Source organism: Hypanus sabinus, chromosome 14, assembly GCF_030144855.1.
Source record: "Hypanus sabinus isolate sHypSab1 chromosome 14, sHypSab1.hap1, whole genome shotgun sequence".
Classification (NCBI taxonomy): domain Eukaryota; kingdom Metazoa; phylum Chordata; class Chondrichthyes; order Myliobatiformes; family Dasyatidae; genus Hypanus; species Hypanus sabinus.
Window position 1 is genome coordinate 69783166 of NC_082719.1, and position 24621 is coordinate 69807786.

Below are 24621 nucleotides of genomic sequence, written 5' to 3' on the forward strand. Positions count from 1 at the left end.
ACGAGACGGCTACCAAAAAAAGCAGCTAGCTCTACCAAAAAAATTAACCCAAATATAACTTCCAGATCTGTGTCATTAACAGCAGTTCCGTATAAATACTATAGCAAATGGTTACTAGTTTATGCACTAGAAAACATAACTACAAATTGGAACATCTTCTGCAGAAATATAAAACTTAATACAAAGAAAATCAGAAGAAAAACCAAAACTAACCTACCCATGAAAAATTATAGAAGGTTAAAGGAAGAGAAAGGGAAAAAAAGGGAAGAAGGGGAAAATTGTAGATTCAAGGAGAGTACTTATCAACCAATTACAGAGAAAAAAAATTAAAAATAAAAATAAAGTAAAAATAAATAAATAAAAATAATCAGCAGTAAAACTGTGAATCAACCAACAGGGAGGCCTTCAATTAAAAACTTCAAAACTCCAAAAAAAAGTCAGAGTCAATTGTAAAACTCTATAGATAAAGTTATACAAGAATAAAATAGATAACACAAGTACAATTTAAACGTCCACAGGGAAACATAAAGCACAGAATGTCTATTTAAAAAAAAGACACACCAAATCCAGGGAGATTGTCAACAGCCCTTAGAGTTTCAATAAATAGTGTCTGAGTGATTCAAGTAAGGTGTGAGTCTGCAAAAAGTAATTTTACTACGAAAGGTACTTATCCCCCATTTTAGGAGGTCCGATCGGGTTCTGAAGATGGCTGGATAGCCGGAAGACTTCCAACAAATGCCTCAGCCTCCTTCACTGACTTAAACCACTTATATTTTCCAGTACTAAGTGTGATTCCTAAATCGGCAGGATTGCGAAGAGAGGGTCTAAGTCCATGATCAAAAAGCACTTTCATTACACCTTTAAACTCAGCACTCATCTTTAAAACCTGGGAGGCAAAATCCCCCACAAAGCGAATGACTGTATTTTGAAAAGCAAAAGTACCTCTGCGACGTGCCTCCATATTCAAACGTTTTTTTACCTGGTATTGATGAAAGCACAAAATTACCGGTCGTGGGCGGGACCCCAAGATTGTGGGGGGAACGTAGACCCTGTGTGCCCTTTCGAGCTCAGGCGGATTCAGAAGCAAATCTTCCCCAAACACCTCACAAAGGAACTCGGAGAAGAACTTCACGGGTGATCCCTGTTCGGTGGCTTCTGGCAAACCAAGGATTCGTAGATTGCAACGTCTGCTCCGGTTTTCAAGATCCACCATTTTGGAAAAGAGTTTGTTATACTTTTCCTCTAGGCTGGAACAGAGTGTCTCCAAGTATCGAACATGACTTTTTAAATCTTCAGAAGTCGAATCGATGAGAGATAAGTGTTCAGCATGTTCGTCCACTCTAGCGGTGATCCGATCCAGTTTGGCGTCCAGCTGGTTGAAAGCAGTTCTAAATTCCTTTAAAATATCGTCCCGATGTTGTTCCAGCGCAGTGAGAGTCTCAGTCGGCAAAGCCGTAGCTTCCTTTTTCCCGGATTTAGAACTCTTGTTAGACATTGTAAGGTAGATGTGTTCGCAGGCCACTGAAAGAGACCAAATAAAGTTCCTAACTAAGGTTTAAAAAATGGAGACATTTAGTGCAAAGATATCGAAAATAACGGAACAAAAGTTCGGAGCAGCTAAGCAATCGCCATCTTACCGGAAGTGGTATATACATTGACGTTAATGTCATGTCTATAGATAGCCACTCCCTGAGCATCTTCCAGCCTGTGGTGACCTGTCTCAATGACTATCGTCCAGTAGCACTTACGTCCACAGTGATGACGCTTTTTGAGATGTTGCTGATGAAATGCGTTAACTCCTGCCTGAGAAGCAACTTGGATCCTCTCCAATTTACCGACCAGCACAAGTCCACAGCAGTTGCCATTTCATTGGCTCTTCACTCAACCCTGGAACATCTGGACAGCAAAGGCACACACATCAGGATGCTCCTTATTGACTACAGCTCGGTATTCAATGCTCTCATCCCCTCAAAACTAATCAATAAGTTTCAAGATCTTGGCCTTAATACCTTCCTGTGCAATTGGATCCTCATTTTCCTCACTTACAAAATCCAGTCAGTTCAGATTGGCAACAATATCTCCTCCATAATCTCCATATGCACAAGGGCACCACAAAGCTGTGTGTTTTGCTCCCTGCTCTACTCGCTTTACGCTTATGACTATGGCTATGCACAACTCCAGTGCCATGTTTATCTTTGCTGATGACACCACTGTCATAGGCAAATCAAAGATGGTGAGGTATCAGCATATAGAAGGGGGTATTAAAATCTGGCTGAGTGGTGCCTCAACAACAACCTCTTACTCAATGTCACCAAGACCAAAGAGATGATTATTGACTTCAGGAGAAGGAAACCAGAGGTCCATAAGCCAGTCCTAATTGGGGGATCAGAGGTGGAGAGGGTCAGCAACTTTAAATTCCTTAGTGCTATCATTTCAGTGGATCTGTCCTGGGCCCAGCGAATAAGTGTAATTATGAAGAAAGCATGGCAGTGCCTCGACTTCCTTAGGAGATTGCAAAGACTCAGCATGAAAACTAAAACGTTGACAGACTTCTATAGATGTGTGATACTAGCTGTGTCACAGCCTGATATGTAACACCTTGTCTGTAATGGAAAATCCTATAAAAAGTAGTGGATATGACCGAGTCCACCATGGGTAAAGCCCTCCCGACCACTGAGCACATCTGCACGGAGCATTGTTACAGGAAAGCAGCATCCATCATCAGGGTCTCCCACCACCCAGGTCATGCTCTCTTCTCATTGCTGCCATCAGGAGGAAGGTAGAGGAGCCTCAGGACTAATTCTATCATCGTTATTAGATTTATCGAGTGTCCCCACAAAAAAATAAATCTCAGCGTTGTAAACGGTGACATAAATGTAGTTCGATATTGAATTTTGATCTTCGAACCTTCAAAACATTCTGTATGAAACCCCCTTTTACTGGGTGTCTCTAGACACAGCTCATCAGCCCCTTGCTAACAGCCACTGGATTCCGCGGTGAAAAATCAACCTTTTCCTGGCTTCATACGTGTAAGATGTATACAACTTTGATCTTAATAAATGCCTGATGTTGGGATGTCTTGCCTCACCATTTGCTAGAGCAGGAGAGGCCTCTGCGACTGGTTGGGCCACCATCTTGAAATGTGAGAAAGACAAACTAACCCATTAGTAAATCTTGGCAAATCGTCTGACCACAGAAACCTATATGAAATTTATATTGTAGCTTATTTAAGTACTTTTTTGGAATTCATGAATTCTAATGTAAGAACTCTTTTGATTGAAATATGATTTTTCCTTATAATCGGTTTGTTCTAATTTTGATACAGAAGTCTGCAAAATTACGTTTTGAAAGCCAAATAAAAATTGCTTCTAGGTTTTCTGTCTGTGGGAACTCTTTAAAATGAGTAGCTGTCATACCTTGTCCTCACCTACCACCCCAACAGCCTCCGGGTCCAACGTATAATTCTCTGTAACTTCCGCCACCTCCAACAGGATCCCACTACCAAGCACATCTTTCCCTCCCCCCCCTTTCTGCTTTCTGCAAGGATCGCTCTCTACGCGACTCCTTTGTCCACTCGTCCCCCCCATCCCTGCCCACCGATCTCCCTCCTGGCACTTATCCTTGTAAGCGGAACAAGTGCTACACCTGCCCTTACACTTCCTCCCTCACCACCATTCAGGGCCCCAGACAGTCCTTCCAGGTGAGGCGACACTTAACCTGTGAGTTGGCTGGTGTGGTATACTGCGTACGGTGCTCCCAGTGTGGCCTTTTATATATTGGTGAGACCCGACGCAGACTGGGAGACCGTTTCGCTGAACACCTATGCTCTGTCCGCCAGAGAAAGCAGGATCTCCCAGGGGCCACACATTTTAATTCCACGTCCCATTCCCATTCTGATATGTCTATCCATGGCCTCCTCTACTGTCAAGATGAAGCCACACCCAGGTTGGAGGAACAGCACCTTATATACCGGCTGGGTAGCCTCCAACCTGATGGCATGAACATTGACTTCTCTAACTTCCGTTAATGCCCCTCCTCCCCTTCTTACCCCATCCCTGATATATTTAGTTTTTTTTCCCCCCTTCTTTTTTTTCTCTCTTTCTGCCCATCACTCTGCCTGTTCTCCCTCTCCCTCTGGTGCTCCCCTTCCCCTTTCTTTCTCCCTACACCTCCCATCCCATGATCCTTTACCTTCTCCAGCTCTGTATCCCCTTTGCCAATCATCTTTCCAGTTCTCAGTTTCACCCCACCCCATCCGGTCTTCTCCTATCATTTCACATTTTCCCCTCCCCCTGCTACTTTCAAATCTCTTAATATCTTTCCTTTCAGTTAGTCCTGACGAAGGGTCTCGGCCCGAAACGTCGACAGTGCTTCTCCTTATAGATGCTGCCTGGCCTGCTGTTTTCCACCGGCATTTTGTGAGCGTTGCTTGAATTTCCAGCATCTGCAGATTTCCTCGTGTTTGTAGTTGGGGATACATTTGTTGGAATGAAAGGGCTAATAACGCTAGACATCAAAGATTTTGCTTCCTAAATACTTCTTGGGGTATCTTATGGATTTTGTGCTGCAGATCATGAAGATCAACATGAAATTTCCCTAACATGCTGCTTTTCTTGAAATCACCTATACTTGTTATTTCTATTATTATTCAAGACAGAATAATTGATGTCAAAAGTAAGGAAACTGTTTTTGTTGGTCAACAATTTTGACACGCATACAAAGATAGGCAATTTGAAGATTTTCTAGAAGTACTGGAGAAAATCGCATGGAAGGTATTGAAGAAGGTTGAAAATTTTCTGGGCAACTACAGAGTACCAAACTGTACAACTGGTTCAAGCACACAAAACCAAGACGTGCAGTGTGCCACTGAAGATACATTTTCTGCATTCACAATTAGACTTCTTGCCTGCAAATCCTGGTGCTGTCAGTGGTGAGCATGGTGAAACGTTTCACCAGGACATTGTGGTTCTGGAGACACGCTATCAAGCCAACTGGAATCTATCAATACTGGCTGATTATTGTTGGACACTTCAGCGAGAACCCTCTAACCACTGAGTAAAAACAAAATTCATCAGCAAAACATTTGTTAGCTTAGTTGAATTATTGCAAAGCGCCAGCACCATTAAATGTATTATACTTAATTGTTACGTATCCCGTAACTGGATAACCTACCAGCAAAGATAGAGAGGTCTGTTGAAGTCTGTTGTCACTAATTTCAAACGTTTTTATTTATAAAGGGACACAAAAGTAGGGTTAATACATACATTCAGATAGTGCACATCGTCAACATTCAATCTAAAGCGCGGGTATAGTAATAATCATCATTAAGAAGTGAGCTCTGCTGGTGTCTAGGGGTTAATAGATTGTCCGTTGGAAATATAAAAGTCACTCTGAAAGTCTGCAGGCCTCAGCCCTTTGAAAATCGCTGGGTTTTGTGTGGGGCGACCGAGAGAGAGCGGTTGGGGGGGAGAAGAGAAAGAACTTGCCGAGTCTTGATGAAGCTTCCGTGAAATCGGGGGAGCGTTGGTTTCCTCTCCCCGATGTTAGTTAAAAGCGGTTTTCTGTGATTCCAGCCACAAATTCCAATCCCGGAATCTAACGCACGTGGCTTCCTTCAGAATGGCTTCCCGCTGCTGCAGGATCACTCTCTCGTGTCTTCTGGGTGCGTCTGAGGGGCTGTCCCCCTGAGACTCTCCTTTATACTTCCTCACGGGGCCGCAGGTGTCAATCAGGTTGGGATGATGCAATCTCTCTCTCAACCAGCCCACCTTGCCCGAGGGCTTTTCACGTGGTCTCCATGAGACAATAGTCGTTGTTGTCTTTATTCTGTATCCCTGGTGGGACCTGCAATTTTGCACGTTTCTCTCTCTCTCTCCTACTGAGTCTACTGACCCCCCCCCCCCCTTTCGACGGGTGCTCTTGCAATTCTCACAAAGGAGGGGGCTGGGATCATAACACCTCTCCTCTAAAAAAAAACGTTTTTACCAGCGGTTAAAACGGAGTGGTCCACAGTCTTACAGGAGTTTTGAATCTAACACAATACACCAGTTTTTCTTTTCACAAAATACTACCGTTATACATTCAAATCAGTATCTAAATAGTTAACGATTACAGTGTCCCTTTCTTTAATATCTTAACATGGCGAACTGTACATCAGATTTCAATTCAATAACCACCTATTTATTTTTTTTCCCTAAGCAACAAAACTAAGGAGGTGTGACCTTAGCTTAGGTGCATTTACAAAAGTTTACGCGAATACTAATTGTTTCAGTCGTTTAACTTAACCGGCAGGTCTCCAAAGGGCTGTCTTTAGTATTCACAGGCTTTGGCGCAAACCTGTGCAACCTGCCTGGCTGTCTAACAATGGCATCTCCATTAACCATCGCCTCTTTTTCGGCAAGCCCCCCCGTGGGGAACTTGAGTAATTTTTCGTGGTGAACTCCCGCCAGCCTCGTTCATCGGGGTTATTTTTGCAACACCATGCCCCAGACTTAGACCCTTTTCACCCAATTCTTCGATTTTACCCAGGTGGCTGGCCCTTTTATCAGTCCCCTTCAGGCTATTGGTGTTTGATTCGAACTCTCCGCTCAAGTAGCATGTCGAAGGCAGCCTTTTCACACCCCATCCTGGCATAACAATAGAGTGGGGGGCCCCGCTATTCCCCGGCTCACTCTGTGAGCGATCTGCCAGGTTTAAGATTTCTTCCTTCGATTTGGAAACTACAGGCTTTTCGTTTCCTTCGCCAACAATCCTCACCCTCCCATTCTTAAATTCTGCATTAACTTTGAACACTCCTTCGAGTACAGACGCCGGGGAACTCACACTTCCCCTGGTTACCAAGGTTAACCCTTTTCCCACTGAACCGAGTCCATCTGACCCACAAGGGCGGCCGCCCCGTTCCACTGGGTCAGATACCTCAGATTTCTTCTGAGCTCCGTTACTAGGTTCAGCACCTCGGGCATCCCCATCTCGGACACACTCAAACGGGACATTGGCCTCTTCCAGGCTTTCAACACCCGTACCTTTTTCAAATTCTAACCTCCCCCGATCCTCCCAGTTACTCTCTGGGCAGCTCCCACCCGGGGAAGGCGCAACCCTGCAAGCTAAAACAACCTCCTCGGCCCTTTCAGCAGACCCCTTCGAGGCAAGGGTATCCTTTCCATCTAGGACTGCCCTCCTCTCATTATCGGTAACACCTTTAGAACTCTCAAGTTCTTCAAACAATTCTGCCAAACCAGACAGATCATCCATGTCCAACTCTGGACCTTTCAACAGCTTTATCTGTTTCTCATCTTTATCTCCTACCTTTAGGACCTTTCTCTTTGCTAAAGGCAGATCTATCTCCTCTCCCTTACCCCCTTTCACTTTACTACTCTTCGTCTTACCACCCTCAAAACCCTCATGGCACAGGGTCGGCAAAGACGTCTCGGCCAAATCAAAACTGGCCAGATTTAAACTGCTCTCGTTCACAGCTCTCTCTCTCGACAGGCTGCGAGTGACCGCGCCGGCGAGATGGTCCTTGGGCGCTAGGGACGGGGCCACCACACTCGCCGGTCGCCAGGTCGGCAGCATGGCTGACCAAACCGTACCCCCTGCTAAGTCATTTCCCAGCAGCATGTCCACGTCAGCTCTCGGGAATTCTGAGGGCACCCCTATTTCAACTGATCCATATACCAGCTCACAATCCAGAATGACCTTATATAAGGGCACCATTTCTATCCATTTATTTATTCCTTCCACCTTTACCATGCCCATTTCCCGACCAAATTCTAGCACCTGACGGCTAACCAGGGTTAATTCAGAGCCCGTATCCCTCCAGATTCGTACGGAAACTGGTGTGTCTCCCTCCATCACAGACACGGTTCCGTGTGACAGACAACTCCCAGAGCCCTCTCGTACTCTGTCTACCCTCGGCTCACTGGTCGATTTGCTGATTACCACGGCACACCCGATAGGGACTGTGGCTTTCCCTCTTCCAATCTCCTTCCTTGGAGCAAAGCATCGAGATGCAATGTGCCCCTCCTTTCCACAATTAAAACAGGTCAAACCCGGAGCCCTCTGGCCGTCTTGCCTTTCCCCCTCAACCTTACCGCTAGCTCCCGGTGGGACCTCTGCCTCACTCGTTGGACTTTCTCGATCGTTCCCACGGTCTCTCTGGGGACCTTTATTCGAGGGAGTCTTTGTCTTGTGGGTTAGGGCATATTCGTCCGCCAACCTGGCAAATCCTGAAATGGACTTATCCGGCTTCTCATTCAAATACACCCGGATCTCCTCCGGAACACAACTTTTGAATTCCTCAATCAAAAATAACTCCCTGAGACGCCCATAATCCTCGCCCACTCTTTCCGCGGTGCATCAACGGTCCAAGAGCACCCCCTTCTCATGGGCTAGCTCGGTATATGTTTGATTCCACCCTTTCCTTAAATTTCTAATAGGCCTCAGGTACCAATTCGTAAGTCCGGAGAATTACCTTTTTTACCTCATCATAATTCTCCGCTACTCCCTCCTCCAGGGACAAGGCCGCATATGCTCGTTGGGCCTTCCCCTTTAACACACTTTGTAACAACGCCACCCACTGCTCTTTTGGCCACTTCTGATTTACTGCCACCTTTTCAAAAAGCAAGAAATAGCTATCGACATCTGTCTCCTCGAACGGGGGTACCAATCTCAACTCCCTACTAACATTAAACCGCTCTGCTTGGTCTAACCCTTGATCTCTTCGTTCGTTCTTCATCTTCTCAATTTCCCGGTCATGTTGCCTCTGTTTCTCTTTCTCGGCCCGTTCCCTCTCTATCTCTTCTGCTTCTAGCTTCTTTAGGTTAATTTCATGCTGGCTTTGCCTTTCCCTCTCTCTCTCTCTTGCCTTTCCCTCTCTCTCTCTCTCTCTCAGCCGCTTCCAGCTCTTTTAACTTAATTTCACGTTCCAACTTCAATTTCTCCACCTCTAACTGAACCGTCCCACTTGATGGTAGCTCTTCAGGGATATCTCCCAATACCTCAGCTTCAAACACCTTCTTCCCAATGTAATACTGGGTTATGGCCCTTCGTACCTCCCGCTTTTTCATGGACGACCTCACTTCTCTGAGGATCAACCCCTTCGCCAAATTTAACATGACTGATTTGGTGGCCGCCTCTAGCGCCCCCCCACCGTCGGGTTTTCCATAAATTCCCCCATGTCCATCTTTGCTGGTTTCCCGTCTGGCTACCCGCGTAACCAGATTCAAGTTTTGGACTTACAAGCCCAATTCACTGGCCTCCCAATTTGGTGTCAAATCCCGGACGAGAAACCCAATTGTTACGTATCCCGTAACTGGATAACTTACCAGCAAAGAGAGAGAGGTCTGTTGAAGTCTGTTGTCACTAATTTCAAACGTTTTTATTTATAAAGGGACACAAAAGTAGGGTTAATACATACATTCAGATAGTGCACATCGTCAACACTCAATCTAAAGCGCAGGTATAGTAATAATCATCATGAAGAAGTGAGCTCTGCTGGTGTCTAGGGGTTAATAGATTGTCCGTTGGAAATATAAAAGTCACTCTGAAAGTCTGCAGGCCTCAGCCCTTTGAAAATTGCTGGGTTTTGCGTGGGGCGCCCGAGGGAGAGAGATTGGGGGAGAAGAGAAAGAACTTGCCGAGTCTTGATGAAGCTTCCGTGAAATCGGGGGAGCGTTGGTTTCCTCTCCCCGATGTTGGTTAAAAGCGGTTTTCTGTGATTCCAGCCACAAATTCCAATCCCGGAATCTAACGCACGTGGCTTCCTTCAGAATGGCTTCCCGCTGCTGCAGGATCACTCTCTCGTGTCTTCTGGGTGCGTCTGAGGGGCTGTCCCCCTGAGACTCTCCTTTATACTTCCTCACAGGGTCGCAGGTGTCAATCAGGTTGGGATGATGCAATCTCTCTCTCAACCAGCCCACCTTGCCCGAGGGCTTTTCACGTGGTCTCCATGAGACAATAGTCGCTGTTGTCTTTATTCTGTATCCCTGGTGGGACCTGCAATTTTGCACGTTTCTCTCTCTCTCTCTCTTACTGGGTCTACTGACCCCCCCCTTTCGACGGGTGCTCTTGCGATTCTCACAAAGGAAGGGGCTGGGATCATAACATAATAAATGTTATTTTCTTGTTTCTCCAAATTCCAACATTTGTGTTTAGCTTCAAATGGTCTGTCATAAACAAAAAAAAATCAGAGGAAGCAGCATTTTTGAAAATAAATTGTTTCCAGTGCAATTCGACTGAAGCTGCTGAATAACTAGCAGTGTATTTTCTTCAGGATTCCTGTTTCTGACTATTGTCCGGCAATAGATCCTGGAAATTGTACCCTTCTGGAAAGGACGAGGCTCTGTTCTGATCAAATCCAGTTCATATAATCATTCTCACTCACTGGTAAATCAACCTGGGGTCAGTAAACCAGGCCAACAGTCCAGAGCAATGAAATGAAGGGTTCTCTTGTTGATGGTGTCAACTTTTAGAGGAGATGTCAGATGAAGACTGTTATAAGCTCCTCAAGTAGACATAAAATTGACAATGGCCCTATTCAGAGAAGAACAGCAGAATTCAGTTGGTGTCTGAGCAATACTATGAAACACTTTGGAACAAACATCTTCAATCCTTGAAACATGAAAGACTCTTGGAAGTTCCTCCTTGCTATCATTCCAAAAACCTCTGTCGCCAGTGAGTTTAGAAGGATTAGAGATAATCTAATAAAGCAGGGTGGACTGATAAATGGAATAAGTGAGATGGACAGAGTGTGACTATCATTGGAAAAACTGGGATTTATTGTCCACTCCTAACTGCCCTCTTACCAAGCCCACCTCGAGAGGCAATTACAAATCAACCCTATCAGAGGCCTGGACTCCCAAGCAGGTCCAAACAGGTAATGATGCCAGATCAGTTTTGCTTGAAGGACATTAGTGAACCAGAATGGTTTTTGATGGAGAATTGACAACTTTATGGTCACCAGAGCTGAAGGCAACTGTCATTTTACAATAACTTTAGCAGCGTAAACTCTCTACCTGCCAGGATGGGATTCAGACTCATGTGTCCAATCAATAATAAACTCTATGAATTGTAGTCCACCAACTAAAATGCCAGCTTCTATGTTCTTACAACTGTGGTAGGCAAGGTCTGGGTATAGAAGTTTTGCAACTTTATATTATTAAAGGATGAAAAGTATCTTTTAAATCTGATTATAAATTGCTTAAATACAGTGAAGCCATTTTATTCATCCAGACTATCATTTTGTTGATATCTGCTCACTCCTTAGCACAGTTCGTACAACTTGCATGATCTCACAAAATGTGCACAAATGCTTTTCACACCAGTCCTGAACGATATCAATTGTTCCCGCATCACCATCTGCCACTCCATTATGTTTTCACAGTTTTCTGATCTTCATACTACCTAATATGTTTCTCTCAGATCCCCTTTAAAAGACAATGTCTTTCTACAATTTTCTTGTTACCATGACCCTTGCACAGAATATAGAGCAGAATAGCAAAGTCCTCAGGACACTAAGTCTGTGCTGTTCATGGTGCAAATTTACACTGTACATCTGCTTTAAACTGTCCACATCTTTTCATTGTCTGCCTGCTCATGAGTCTGGCCAAATGGCTCCAAAACATTGCTATAATATCTACTCCCATCACCTCCCTGGAAGAGTGTTCCAGGCACATACTGTGATGTTGAAAAAGACTTCCCTCGTAAATCTCCTTTGAATTCCCCCCTTTAAACTTTAGACCCTTTAATGCCCTCCAGTTAACAATACCTCCCATTGCATTGAGTTCACAAATCATTCAGGCCTTGGATTTCCTGATAATCTGATTGGAAAGTCATATACGTATTCTTTCTGAACAAAGCAAAGGAGACGGTCAGCATGATGGAATAAAACATACTCCTCTGGCAATGCAAGTCATTATCCTAACCTGCAGGTTTTCCTAAATTGGCTTTGCATGTATAAACCTTTATGAAAATGTGTAGTTTTATCTATGGAGACTATGGAAAATGAAATTCCCATTCACTTGAACAGAGGAGACTTTTATATTCTGAATGCAGGAATCAGTCGTAACTGGTAATAAATGGTAGAGTGGTGACAAACTGTAACTTTCTCTCCCTCTCTCTCTCTCTCTGCATATGTTTGCACAATTAATCCAATTAGAAAGAACCACTCTACATTGGGAGATGTAATGGTGGCTGTTAATATTAAGGTATAAGTCAGTGTTAGTGAGTTCTCAATGGAAGCCAGCTCTGAGGGTACCATTCAGCTTCTGTCACCTTAGAATGTCCCGGAACAGGAGGAAACCATTCTTCTCCATCTCCATCATAAATTGTACTTTTGGATGTTTACTGTTCAGATGTCTGTTGTATGGACCCTTTGACAACTTGAGGGATTCAGCTGGGGTGGTTGTGAGGTAATAAGTACATCAACACGTATCTGAACCCTGTTTGTTTTAATTGTTGCAAGCAAAGGGTGGTGTGTGGATCAAAATTAAAGACAGCCCCGAGGATATATTCTTCAGGCACTTCAGAGGTTGTACAGTACAACAGATCATAAGAATTTAAGCAAATGGCAGCAGGAGCCAGACACTCAGCCTATCAAACCAATACGACACAAAAGCAATACCACAGGGCAACATTTGTATTACATTTAAGGTAATATTCAACATAATAAATTATAGAAAGTTAACGCAGACTTTTCATCCTTACTTATGTAAGTGTGTTTTGGCATTAGCTCCCAAAAAAGCCCGGTCTCGTCTGTATTAAACACCTGCTTTGGTGTGATGCCTAACTCAGCTATCATAGTCCGCAACTGCAAAGGGCAGCATTCAGCAGCTTCGTGGTCAGCACCAGCTTGCTCACCGCACCCAGCTAAGTTGTGAAGTCTGTGACGATTAACAAACTTAGAAACTCATCCCCTACTTGCATTAAAGCTAACAATATCACTTGACACTTCCTCACTAGCCTCTGAACAAATTCAACCATAAATTTCTAAAGCTTTCACACGAAGATGTTTGGAACAGAGTGTTGCTTTTTCTTTGTTCCATGCTCAAAGTACAAACTCAACAGTTTCTCCATTTTTGTCATAATCGGGTTATGCACTTTGGTTACAATCTTTGAAGACACTTGTGATGAATCAATCACTGCACTTTATATTTTCTCAGAATTTTTCTCTGTTTCTGATTGTGGACTCACCCAGGTCGAGGTAGCGTCCTAGAGCTGTCTTACCTTTACCTGACATGGCCCTGTTTATAATTTCCAACTTTTTTTCAATTGTTAGAGCTGATGGCCCAGGAATTGACATAGAACGCTTAGGAGGCATAGTTAAATATTTCAAGCACAAAATCAGTGCACTGTAGGTAATAATAACAAAACTTTAAGAGCACAAGATTGCACATCCACACGCTGCCAAAACCAATTGGAGATTGGCGGGAGAGAGACTGTGAGGCATCTGCATGGGACTTGTATTGGCGGGAAAGCGGTGCTTCTCATCCCAACAGCCTCGCATATCTGTGAGTTTTGGACAGATATAAGGAGAAGTTGGTAGAAATAGGTTTGACGCATAACTATGAATCCGCATTGTCATAAAATGAGGATAGGGTGTATTGGGAAATGAACCTGGTCAGGTGTCAGGTCTCTCAGTAGGAGGGGGACATTGCTTTATGGATTCAGAACAGGCTTGCCCACAGAAGGCAGAGAGTGTTTGTAGATGGGTCATATTCGGCATGGAGGCCGGTGATCAGTGACGTGCCTCAGGGATCTGTTCTGGGACCCCTTCTCTTCGTGATTTTTATAAATGACCTAGATGAGGAAGTGGAGGGATGGGATAGTAAATTTGCTGATGACACAAAGGTTGGGGGTGTCGTGGATAGTGTGGAGGGCTGTCAAAGTTCATAGCGGGACGTTGATAGGATGCAGAACTGGTCTGAGAAGTGGCAGGTGGAATTCAGCCCAGATAAGTGTGAGGTGGTTCATTTTGGTAAGTCAAATATGATGGCAGAAGATAGCATTAATGGCAAGACTCTTGGCAGTGTGGAGGATCTGAGAGATCTTGGGGTCCATGTCGACAGGACACTCATAGCTGCTGAACAGGTTGACAGTGTTGTTAAGAAGGTGTATGGTATGTTGGCCGTTATCAACCATGGGATTGAGCTCAAGAGCCGTGAGGTAATGTGACAGTTATATAAGACCTTGGTCAGACCCCACTTGGAGTCGTGTGTTCAGTTCTGGTCACCTCACTACCGGAAGGATGTGGACACCAGAGAGAGAGAGTGCAAAGGAGATTTACAAGGATGGAGGGAATAGGTTATGAGAATAGGTTGAGTGTATTGGCCTTTTCTTTGGAGTGGCGGAGGATGAGAGGTGACCTGATAGAGGTGTATAAGATGATGAGAGGCAATGATTGCGTAGATAGCCAGAGGCTTTTTCCCAGGGCTGAAATGGCTAACACAAGGGGGCATAGTTTTGAGGTGCTTGGAAATAGGTACGAAGGAGATGTCAGGGGTAAATTTTTCCACACAGAGAGTGGTGGGTGTGTGGAATGCACTGCTGGTGGCGGTAGTGGAATCGGATACAATAGTGTCTTTTAAAAGCCTCTCAGATAAGTAGCTGGAGCTTAGAGAAATAGAGGGTTATGTGCTACTGAAATTCTAGGCAGTCTCTCGAGTAGGTTACATGGTCGGTACAACATTGTGGGCTGAGGGCCTGTAATGTGCTGTAAATTTCTATGTTCTATATTTTTTTATTGAAGTTCATCAAACAAACATTTCCAAAAGATGTATTTCAGACATTGTACATATATGTCATATAATCATATATATCACAAAATCTCCACAAAGTATTTATTTGGGGTATACACTTATAGAAAAGAGTGGAAAGAAAAAACAAGCAAAAGGAAAGAACTATGTACAAGTAAGCCTATGTTCTGTATTCTATGTAGAACTGTCACAATTTCACTTTAGCATGTTAATCACAGGTTTCTGTCACACTCTCTGTGTCTTCTACCTTTGCGTTTCCTGTGAGAATGTTTCCATCAACTGTGCTCAGGTCTGGTGTGGTCGGCTGATGTTCATCTCTGAGGATCTCTGTACATTTGAGCAACAGGAAGGTGGTTTAACCACAGTCCTGTGTTTCCAGTGGCTGCCTCGCCGAGTCTGCATACAGACACAAGTGTTACGTGTTAAAACTACCGTCTGTGGTCTCATCCACCCCTAACAGTTGGCATATTTCCTTCATCACTTTCCCTGTGAAATGTGCTCCCTGATCCGAGTCCAGCTGGACTGGGGTTCCCCACCTTGGGAGGATTTCCTGAACTGGAATCCATGCGGTAGAATCCATCCTTGTTGGGAAAGCCACTACCCACCGGGTGAAGTGATCGGGAATTACTAGACTGTAGCTATTCCCCCTGTTTTTGGGTCAGGGTCCCAAGAAGTCAATCTGGATGTTTCCCCAGGGTCCCTTTGGCTGTGACTGATTTGCCAAATGTAGATTTATGCCCTTACCAGAGTTATGCAGGGCACATTTGAAACAATGGTGGCAGAATTTCTCAACAGCCCACCCATCCCTGCTTCATCTTCCGAAGCAATGATTAGATCATCTGCATATTTTCTAAGCTGGTCGATCCATACGACATTAGATAGAGCTTTTCCAAAGTCTGTGCCATGACCTTATGAAAAATGGCTGGGCTATTGTGGAAACCCTGGTGGAGTCTGGTCCATGTATACTGCTGCCCACCCAGGGTGAAGGCAAATCGTTTTTGAGACTCAGGTGTCAAGGGGAGCCTGCAATATCCATTCCCAATTCCAGGACTGGAAAAGTCTGTATGTTGTGGAGACAGTCTATTCAGGATTGTTGCAGGTCTTGCCGCAATGGGATGCAATCTCGGCGTGGATTTTTAAAGGGCCGGATCGTCTTCTGTTAATGGATATGATCTATCGGGTTTGTTTACTGTCCATATAGCCGAGTTAGTAGTTACTGCATTCTCTCTGATTTCCCCAGGTGTTTTTGTCCGTTCACGACACCCAAACATTAGCAAGTCGCCAGCGCAGGCAGTGGGGGCCATCTCCACATCTTTTACTGACCCAGGCGGCGTCTTCACCATTCTAGGATCTGATCGACAGTCAGTTTGGTCAGACTGGGTGTTGATGGGGTGAGCAATTATGTGTCCATTGTGACATTCACTTGTTCCTCTTTCCTCTTTTTTGGACACTGCCTTCAACCGTGTATGTCCGTATCAGTCACATCTGTAGCATATGAACTCCTTTACCCTCCCACATCTACTCGAACAGTTCCATGCTCCGTGAGCTGGCCACCGGCAAACAGAACACATCACAGTAGCTGCATCTACTACAGCCGCTTTACAATTTCTCTTGCACTTTCTTTGGTCTATCTCACAGGCCCACAAAGCTATCACAGAGTGGGTCGATCCCACTGTTATCCCGAAATCTAAACCTTCCTGGTGGGCTGAGCTCAGGTCTTCCATCAGAACCTTTAGGAAGACTGGGTCGTCTCTCCCTGGATTATCCAATCCTGAATATTCCTCATACACTCGATATTTACGTTCTGCATAATCCATGGGTTCAGTGGTTTGAACGGGGCATGACTGTAGTCTTTGGGGTAACTGCAAGTCTGTGTCTTTCCTGTTGCTTTGCTCACACTTGAGTTCTTGGTGGTGGGTGCCGATGCTTTTTTTGCCAGTGGGGAAGGGGTATTGTCGCTTGCTGCCGATTATATGCAGGAGGGAGGGGAGTGGGGGGGACTTTGGGGTTCTAACTTGTGACTGTCGTTCATCATTTGAAACATTCCTCTTTTCGTGAATGGCTGTGAAGAAAAAGCATTTCAGGATGTATATTGTATACATTTCTCTGACATTAAATGTACCTTTGAACAGAAATAACAAATACAGGTGATTTCAGGAAATGCTGCGTGTTAGGCACGTTTCACACTGATTTTCATGATCTGCAGCCCAACATCCATAAGACAGTATTCAGGAAGCAAAATCTTTGATGTCTGGTGCTATTGGCCCTATCATTCCAACAAACATATCCTCAACTACCATCTGGGTGATGGATATTGCCATCGGCTCTTTACAATCTTCATAAATTTGTGAATAAAAGGATGCCATCTATATTAATCCTGTGTAATCATATCATTTGGATTTGGATTGTCAATATTTGAAAGTAAATTCAATAAAGTGGAGTATTCAAATGACATTTCTCAAACTTAATTGGTCTGTTAAGACATCATTTAGTCTGCATTCACATAGGATCTGAATAAATATTTTCTATGTGTTCTCAGGTTACAGGATTTCAATGAAATGTAAGGAGATGGACATCAGAATTAAAAACAATCCCTCTCAGAAACCCATAATGTTTACTGAAAATTTTTGGTTCACTTTGACCCTGTCATGTGATGTTGATTCAGAACAGTCGATTTGCAAATCTTCATGTTCATTATTGGTTTAGGGTGTTGGTGGGACACTGAAATAACTAAACCACTTCCCTCCAAGTTCACTATAAATTCAATAACTTTGGTGTTATCACAGAAGAAACAATGATGAATCCTTCACTGTACAATCCACTTGTTTCATTAATTGTCGTCTTCCTAGCTCCAGTGTGTAAGTAGCAAAATAAGGAATACTTAAATACTTCCCATTCATGAAAGCATTTATTTTAATTATTTTTAATTTATGATGCAGATTATAATCATGGTTTATGCTCAGTACTGTACATTTACTGTTTTAGCGACATTAATATTTATCTTATCTATATGCCAATAGATCTCTACTTCATTGTTTTTCATTGTAATTTTATTTCTTATTTGGAGAGGACAACTATATAAAATGTGGTTATAAAATTTCAATGAGCAACATGTCAAGCAGCATCTATGGAGGGAAGGAAATTGTAGAAGTTTCGGCTTATTGTTTCTCCAGCCTGTGGCATTTGCTGTTTCTTGTGTCTCCTTGTACTACTATCAATTTCTCCTGTAAATCTACTTCGTAATATTTAATTTTTAACTAAGTAGTATTTTGAGGATTAATCAGAAGCTGTTGAATTTAATTTTGCAGCGATGTAGGAAATTGGTCAGACCCCACTTGGAGTACTGTGTCAAACTTTAGTTGTCTCGCTACAGGGAGGATGTGGAAACCATAGAAAGGGTGCAGAGGAGATTACAAGGATGTTGCCTGGATTGGGGAGCATGCCTATTGAGAATAGGTTGAGTGAACTTGGCCTTTTTTCCTTGGAACGATGGAGGATGAGAAGTGACCTGATAGAGGTGTACAAGATAATGAGAGGCATTGATCATGTAGATAGTCAGAGGCTTTTCCCCAGGGCTGAACTAGATAGCAGGAGAGGGCATAGTTTTAAGGTGTTTGGAAATAGGTACAGAGGAGATGTCAGGGGTAAGCTTTTTACGCAGAGAGTGGTGAGTGTATGGGATGGGCGGCCAGCGGCGGTGATGGAGGTGGAAATGATGGGATCTTTTGAGAGACTCCTGGATGGCTACATGGAGCTTAGAAAAGTAGAGGGCTATGGGTGAAGCCTAGGTAGTTGTAAGGTAAAGACATGTTTGGCACAGCTTTGTGGGCCAAAGGGCCTGAATTGTGCTGTAGGTTTAATATGTTTCTATGTCTGTCTCATCAGCTCACTGCCATTATCGTTCCCCGGTTATTCCCACCTCATCCCAGTTGCTGCCTCACTTCCCCTTTAAAGGAGCAATTTCTTTCTTCATTGTTTGGCGTTCCCAGTAGTTGCCCATGGACCATCCCGCACCCCCTGGGCCAGACGGTTCCACGTATTCCTTGGGCACTTCGCTTTTACCAACATGTGTATATCTTTAGTGTGCATCTGGTGAACCTCTCGTTGAAATATCTCCACAATAATTCCCACACTATGCGAAATAGAAATGACGGGTACCAGCTAAACAGAACTTACTTAAAACCGCAGAGTATGTACTCCGCAATCTGCCACTTTTGAGCCCCTGAACACATGACGTCTGTTGTGTTCCTTCACATCACACTCGCAAAACGTGTACTCTGAAATGCAGCTCCTCGATTGAATGAGTTTCCACGTCCCCACTCTGGTGTCGTGAAATGTCAATAACCACCGTTCACAACCGGTGGCTTTGTCTCACCAAATTAACTCGCAAAGTTTTGTCTCTTACATAAACAAACATGCACACACACACCACATTTATACCTACCAGTTCAGCTCTCCATGTTCATGATTTCTCACATTCCCGTGTACCACTGACCCGAACAGATCCAAGTGTAAGTGCTATTTCTTAAAATACTCACCCAGTCAGACTGCTAAAGTCACTGGGCACATGATGGGTCAGGAAGGTATCCCACTCCTGACACCAAATGTTGTTGCGTGAATGAAATTGCTGGAGAAAATTACTGGTAGATACAAAGCAGCTTCCTTATTCGACAAAACAAGGTGCAGCAGGCATCATTCGGAGATGCTTTTGGTCAAAAGATCTCCAGGCCCAACATGGGGCTCAATATTTTATGTGCTCAACATCAAAGGACAACTCTAAATTTACAATGTATGAATAATACTTTCTTTGAAACTACACACAAACTTCACACCTCCCGATTTGCATGCACACGCCAGACATCTGATTTTAATGAATTTTTATCAACATCGTCTAGTCTGGGATTCATGACTTTTATGAACCCATTGTTCAGAGATACAGTCCAAATTAAATCCACAATGCATATTCAGATACGGACACTTGTAACCAAAGTCATTTTTTATATGTAAATTGCTAATCCTCAAATTCCCTCTAACACCTTCGACACATCTATCCCTGGGATGCGGTTTTGGGTTTCTCTCCCTCTACTATTGATGCTCCCCTTACCCGAATCTCCTCCATTTCCTGTACATCTACACTCACCCCATCTTCCCTCTGCTGTAATAGTGATAGAGTTCCTCTTGTCCTTGCCTACTCGCCCATCAGCCTCTGCATCCAACACATTATCCTCCGCAATGTACACCATCTGTAAAGGAAACCTACCACTAATCATATCTTTACCTCCCCCCACCCCCCGCTTTCCACAGCGATCGATCCAGTGCCATATTGGGCTGAGTCCATTACTCTCTGCACCTTCTTACACTCTTGTACAATCGAATTGCTGGGCAAGGCCATGGTACAACTACTCTAGGGTTACCTCTGTCAGGGGTAATTAGGAATTGCTAATAATTGCTGACATTGTCAGAGATGTTCACATCCTGTGTGTTAATAAACATGTATGTGAAATAAAATGTCAGTATCTTCTATATATTTCAGATCCCGGAGCTGAAATTATTGGAGGTCATGAAGTCAAACCTCATTCAAGACCTTATATGGCATCTCTCCAAATAGATTTCGGGAACAGAAAGTATGGTCACTATTGCGGAGGTGCTTTGATCAGACCAAACTGGGTACTAACTGCAGCTCACTGTGAAATGTAAGCTATGTGGTTTATGAATAAAAAAAAATTGTGATTAACATACAAGTGCTTAGCTCCCAATCCTAGTTTTCATAAAATAATTCCTTTTACACTGTTGTCACATCTTCATTAGTATGTGTATCACCGTATTATTGCCATTTACCTTTATTAGCTCTTCAGAGATGCTCTTCTGAACACCACTGTTGTAACACGTGGTTATCTGAGTTACTGTCGACTTCCTGTCTGCTTGAACCAGTCTGGCCATTCTCATCTTCCCTCTCTCATCAACAAAGCGTTTTTGCCGACAGAACTTCTACTCACTGGAAGCTTTTTCTTCTTTATCACACCATTCTCTGTAGAAGCTATAGAATGTTTTACCCGAAAATCCCAGGAGACCAGCAGATTCTCAAACCATCCCGTCTGGCACCAACAACCATTCCACAGTCAAATTCACTTAGATCACATTTCTTATCCATTCTGATATTTAGTCTGAACAACAACTGAACCCCTTGACCATATCTGCAAGGAGTAATTTACAATGAGGTTGTCTGATGAACACTTTGAAACTATTTCAATCAGGAGCATAGTCTTGTCCCTTGTTTGGACACTGATTGGCGTTTGGAATCTGCACATTAACTACCAAATAGAATGTTGCTGAATTGTATATTTCCATAAAGTTTACTATTTGATTGTTGCTTTCCTGATGAATTTCTGTAAACTATTTTTAAGTAAAGTGCAAATAATTATCTTTATTTTCGATTGGTAACAGAACAATTGGATCAGGCCAGGTTCTTCAAGCAGTTCTTGGAGCCCATGATTGTTCAAAGAATGAGACAAGTCAACAAAGACTGCGTATCATCAGACAGATTCCCATTACGAAATTCAACAATCAGACTATGAAAGATGATATCATGCTGCTGCAAGTATGAATGTTTTTCTCATTCTTATGCAGTGTTTAAAATCTTTAATTTGCTTATTAGCAATGTTTTCTTCACTGAACAACAACTGTTGAATGGCTTTTGTGACTTGGATGAGAATTATTGATTGTGGAGAATATTAGTATTGGCAATGATCCCTCCCATCCATCCAACAGTCTCCTTGATTCCCTTCCGTCAGGCAGGCGGTTCTATAGAAATACGACAAGAACTGTGAGGATGAGAAACAGCTTCTTCCCCTAGGCTGTCACATGACTGAACTCCCTGCCACCACCCAGGTCTCATCAGTTATGAAGTGTCAGTAGCACGTACTCTTTACTTTTTAACTGTGCAACTTATTATTTGTTAATTTAATTGTGGTCATATTACTTCATGTGTTATGTGTATGAGGTACAGTATATGTACTGTGTTGTGACCTTGGTCAGGAGGAAAGTTGTTTTGTTTGGCTGAATACATGTGTACGATTGGATGACAATAAATTGAACTTGATCTTGAGCTGTCTAAGCCTGGGCAATGTCACAGTTAACTTTGTCCTTGACATACAAAGGGTTAGTAAGTTAATTGGGGGGCTGGGTTCATTGGGCTGGAAGGGCCTGTTACTGTGTTGTGTCTTTAAACTAAATTAAATATAAACTTTAATTAAAAATGTGACAGCTGCTAAGTCTGACTTATTGGAGTTTCATCATTAACAAAGAAAGAGTTAGAGTGAAGAACCTTCACAGTAGGATCAGTGCTTTATGACCATCATCCACACCACAATTTTCATGACAAATTATCGATTCCATCATATGAAATGTAATTGATATTTAAATTTATTGGTCATTTTTAATCGAGTCTCTGTCCCTTTGATCATCTGAAAAAAAAAGAAAGTAGCTTATCTGCAAAGTACAGATTTCTGAAATACTTAAATATATAAACTAACAAATGTCTTCAGGAGTAAAGAGATCTTTCAAGTTATCCTTCACTTTTAGGATCACAAATACGTGAATTCAATGTTTTTGTGTCAACAGCTCGAGACTGATGCAAAAATCAACCAGTATGTGAATGTGCTCAACCTTCCCAAAGGAGGAATCACCAACATGAAATCTGGAACAAGGTGCACCGTGGCAGGATGGGGAAAAACAAAAATAAACAATTATTCTGACACACTTCAAGAGGTGAAGGTCAAGGTAATTGATCGAGGAGAATGCAAAGACATGTATGGATCTATAATAACCCAGGACATGATCTGTGTTGGTGACTGCGAAGGCAGAAAGAATGCATGTCATGTGAGTATGCTGTGTTGTCACGTTATCAGTAACATTTCTATAAAGCTACTGGATTCAAGTATAAAAACCCCAGTGATTCACTGGGGCCTTCTGTAGATTGAAACTTTCCACCCTTCCTCAGTGTTATTGTGACTGACTCTTACCTGCTTTCTGAAGGGCTACTCAGTTGCATTAAAAAAGTCCAGACATTACCTTAGGGAAGCTAAGGGAAACTAGATTAGGCCATAAATGCTACACTCACAGGTAATGTCCACATCCCCAGGCGGATTAAAAAAAGTAATAATCAGATAAGAAAATGTGTACGTGTTCATTATGGAGGAACCAATTTCTCGCATGTTCTAGAATCTCATATCCAGGCCCTGAATTTAGATGTCAACATAACTCGCTATGATTTCTCTACCAATAAACTTTGTCTACCATCAGTGTGATGATGAAATGGGCAGATGCAAGATAAGAGAGTCAATCCGGAGAAATGTAAGGTATTGACATGTCTAAAATGTAAAGAGAATTTATTCTAAATTGTGTCAATTTGAAAATAAGGATCATGCTAGATCTAGTGCTGTGTCTGATCCTAACATCCAGTTGGGACAGAGTGGATCAGTCTGTCTGACACTCTGTACCCATGAGGTGCCCTGTGAGACAGGCCAGGCTCGGGACGCCGAGCAGAATCAGGAATTGGATCCTGAGGATTTGCCTCCATGAATATCCTGACAGACTTCAACAGCTCACACTGAAAAATGTCAGAGATGATTAAAAACTGCACAAGCATATTTAATAAAAATTGTTTAAAGACAACTGAACATAATAGCAAATAATTAAAAAGGTTAAAATAAATAAATTTAATAGACAATTTTCCGTTATTTAGTTGTTTCACAGACCAGTGACTCCATTCAGTGAAGGAGGTTACTGTTCTTGTGTCAGCTAGTCTTGCTGAAAAGCAGGGGGTCGGGTACAAAGTGAATCTGGCCCGATGCACGAGCTGGGTTCAGTGGAGAGTCGAGTGGCAGAGTGGAGGGACAGCTACACCAGCATTTGACATCTGTTTCATTCTGAACTTCCACATTCCACCAGAATTTGAAGTCAAACTGAAGTACAGATTGCAGATGGCTGATGGTTTTCTACACAATGGCTAATTTAGGAATAAACTCAATCCAGGCCATGGGAAACATTCCATGAAAAGACTCTTTGTGAGTCCAGTTACCTACATTTGCTCCTAAAGTAAACTCACACCTCCTCGGTACAGCTGGGCACGGATAATGAATTGTGATGTGATGTCAAACTGACAGTTTGCAGTCTGTCACTTTAGCTAATTCTGCTCAATTGTCACCTTCATCTTTTTCTCTCTCTTCCAGGGTGATTCAGGTGGCCCTTTGATATGCAACAAAATGTATACTGGGATCGTGTCCTTTGGTAAAGAAGGATGTCCATATCCCCAAATCCCTGCGGTGTACACTTTACTAACAAAGAAATACATTGATTGGATTTGGGATATAATTTGTTACCCACTGAAGAATGCTGATGGATGCTGAACTGAGTTATCACAATCCTGCTTCACTCTGCTTTACTTACACTGATGCTCAGTTAATTGGCCTAGAGGGCCGGCTTGCCTCTATCCTTACCTTTTCTGTTTTGCATAAAATGTTACAGCAACGTGCAATAAAAAACAATAATTATCAAATTCCTTGCCTTGTGAAAACCCTGTCCACTGATGTAAGTTATGAAAGTGAACTGAACCACATGTAGGTGACATTTTAGACTAGCAGCAGTGACTTGCTTTGCATCATAGAGATGTCGATAGTGGAGGCAATTAGATTGTGAGATAATTAGGATTTGCATTAAAATATCACAGATTGATTGTGGAGTAGCTTTATAGAGGTTGTCGCAACTTCATGGACAGAAGGGGCTGCCCGGTGCTGTGAAGTTCCTTGTTCTATCAAGTAAATATTTAACCTTGGAACTGAATGCTCCTCTTGCACTACCAATGATCGAATGA

At 43.0% G+C, this 24621-nt stretch overlaps 1 protein-coding gene across 1 annotated transcript in view; it reads left to right on the forward strand.

Moving 5' to 3' along the window:
• The window catches only part of LOC132404857 (granzyme K-like), a 141422-nt gene extending 117155 nt beyond the window's left edge, over positions 1 to 24267 (forward strand). Inside the window, exon 5 of the mRNA XM_059989418.1 lies at positions 23981 to 24267. Coding sequence (XP_059845401.1) covers positions 23981 to 24157 — 177 coding nt within the window. The 3' untranslated portion in view covers positions 24158 to 24267. The remainder of the gene's footprint in view (positions 1 to 23980) is intronic.
• The last annotated feature ends 354 nt before the right edge of the window (positions 24268 to 24621 follow it).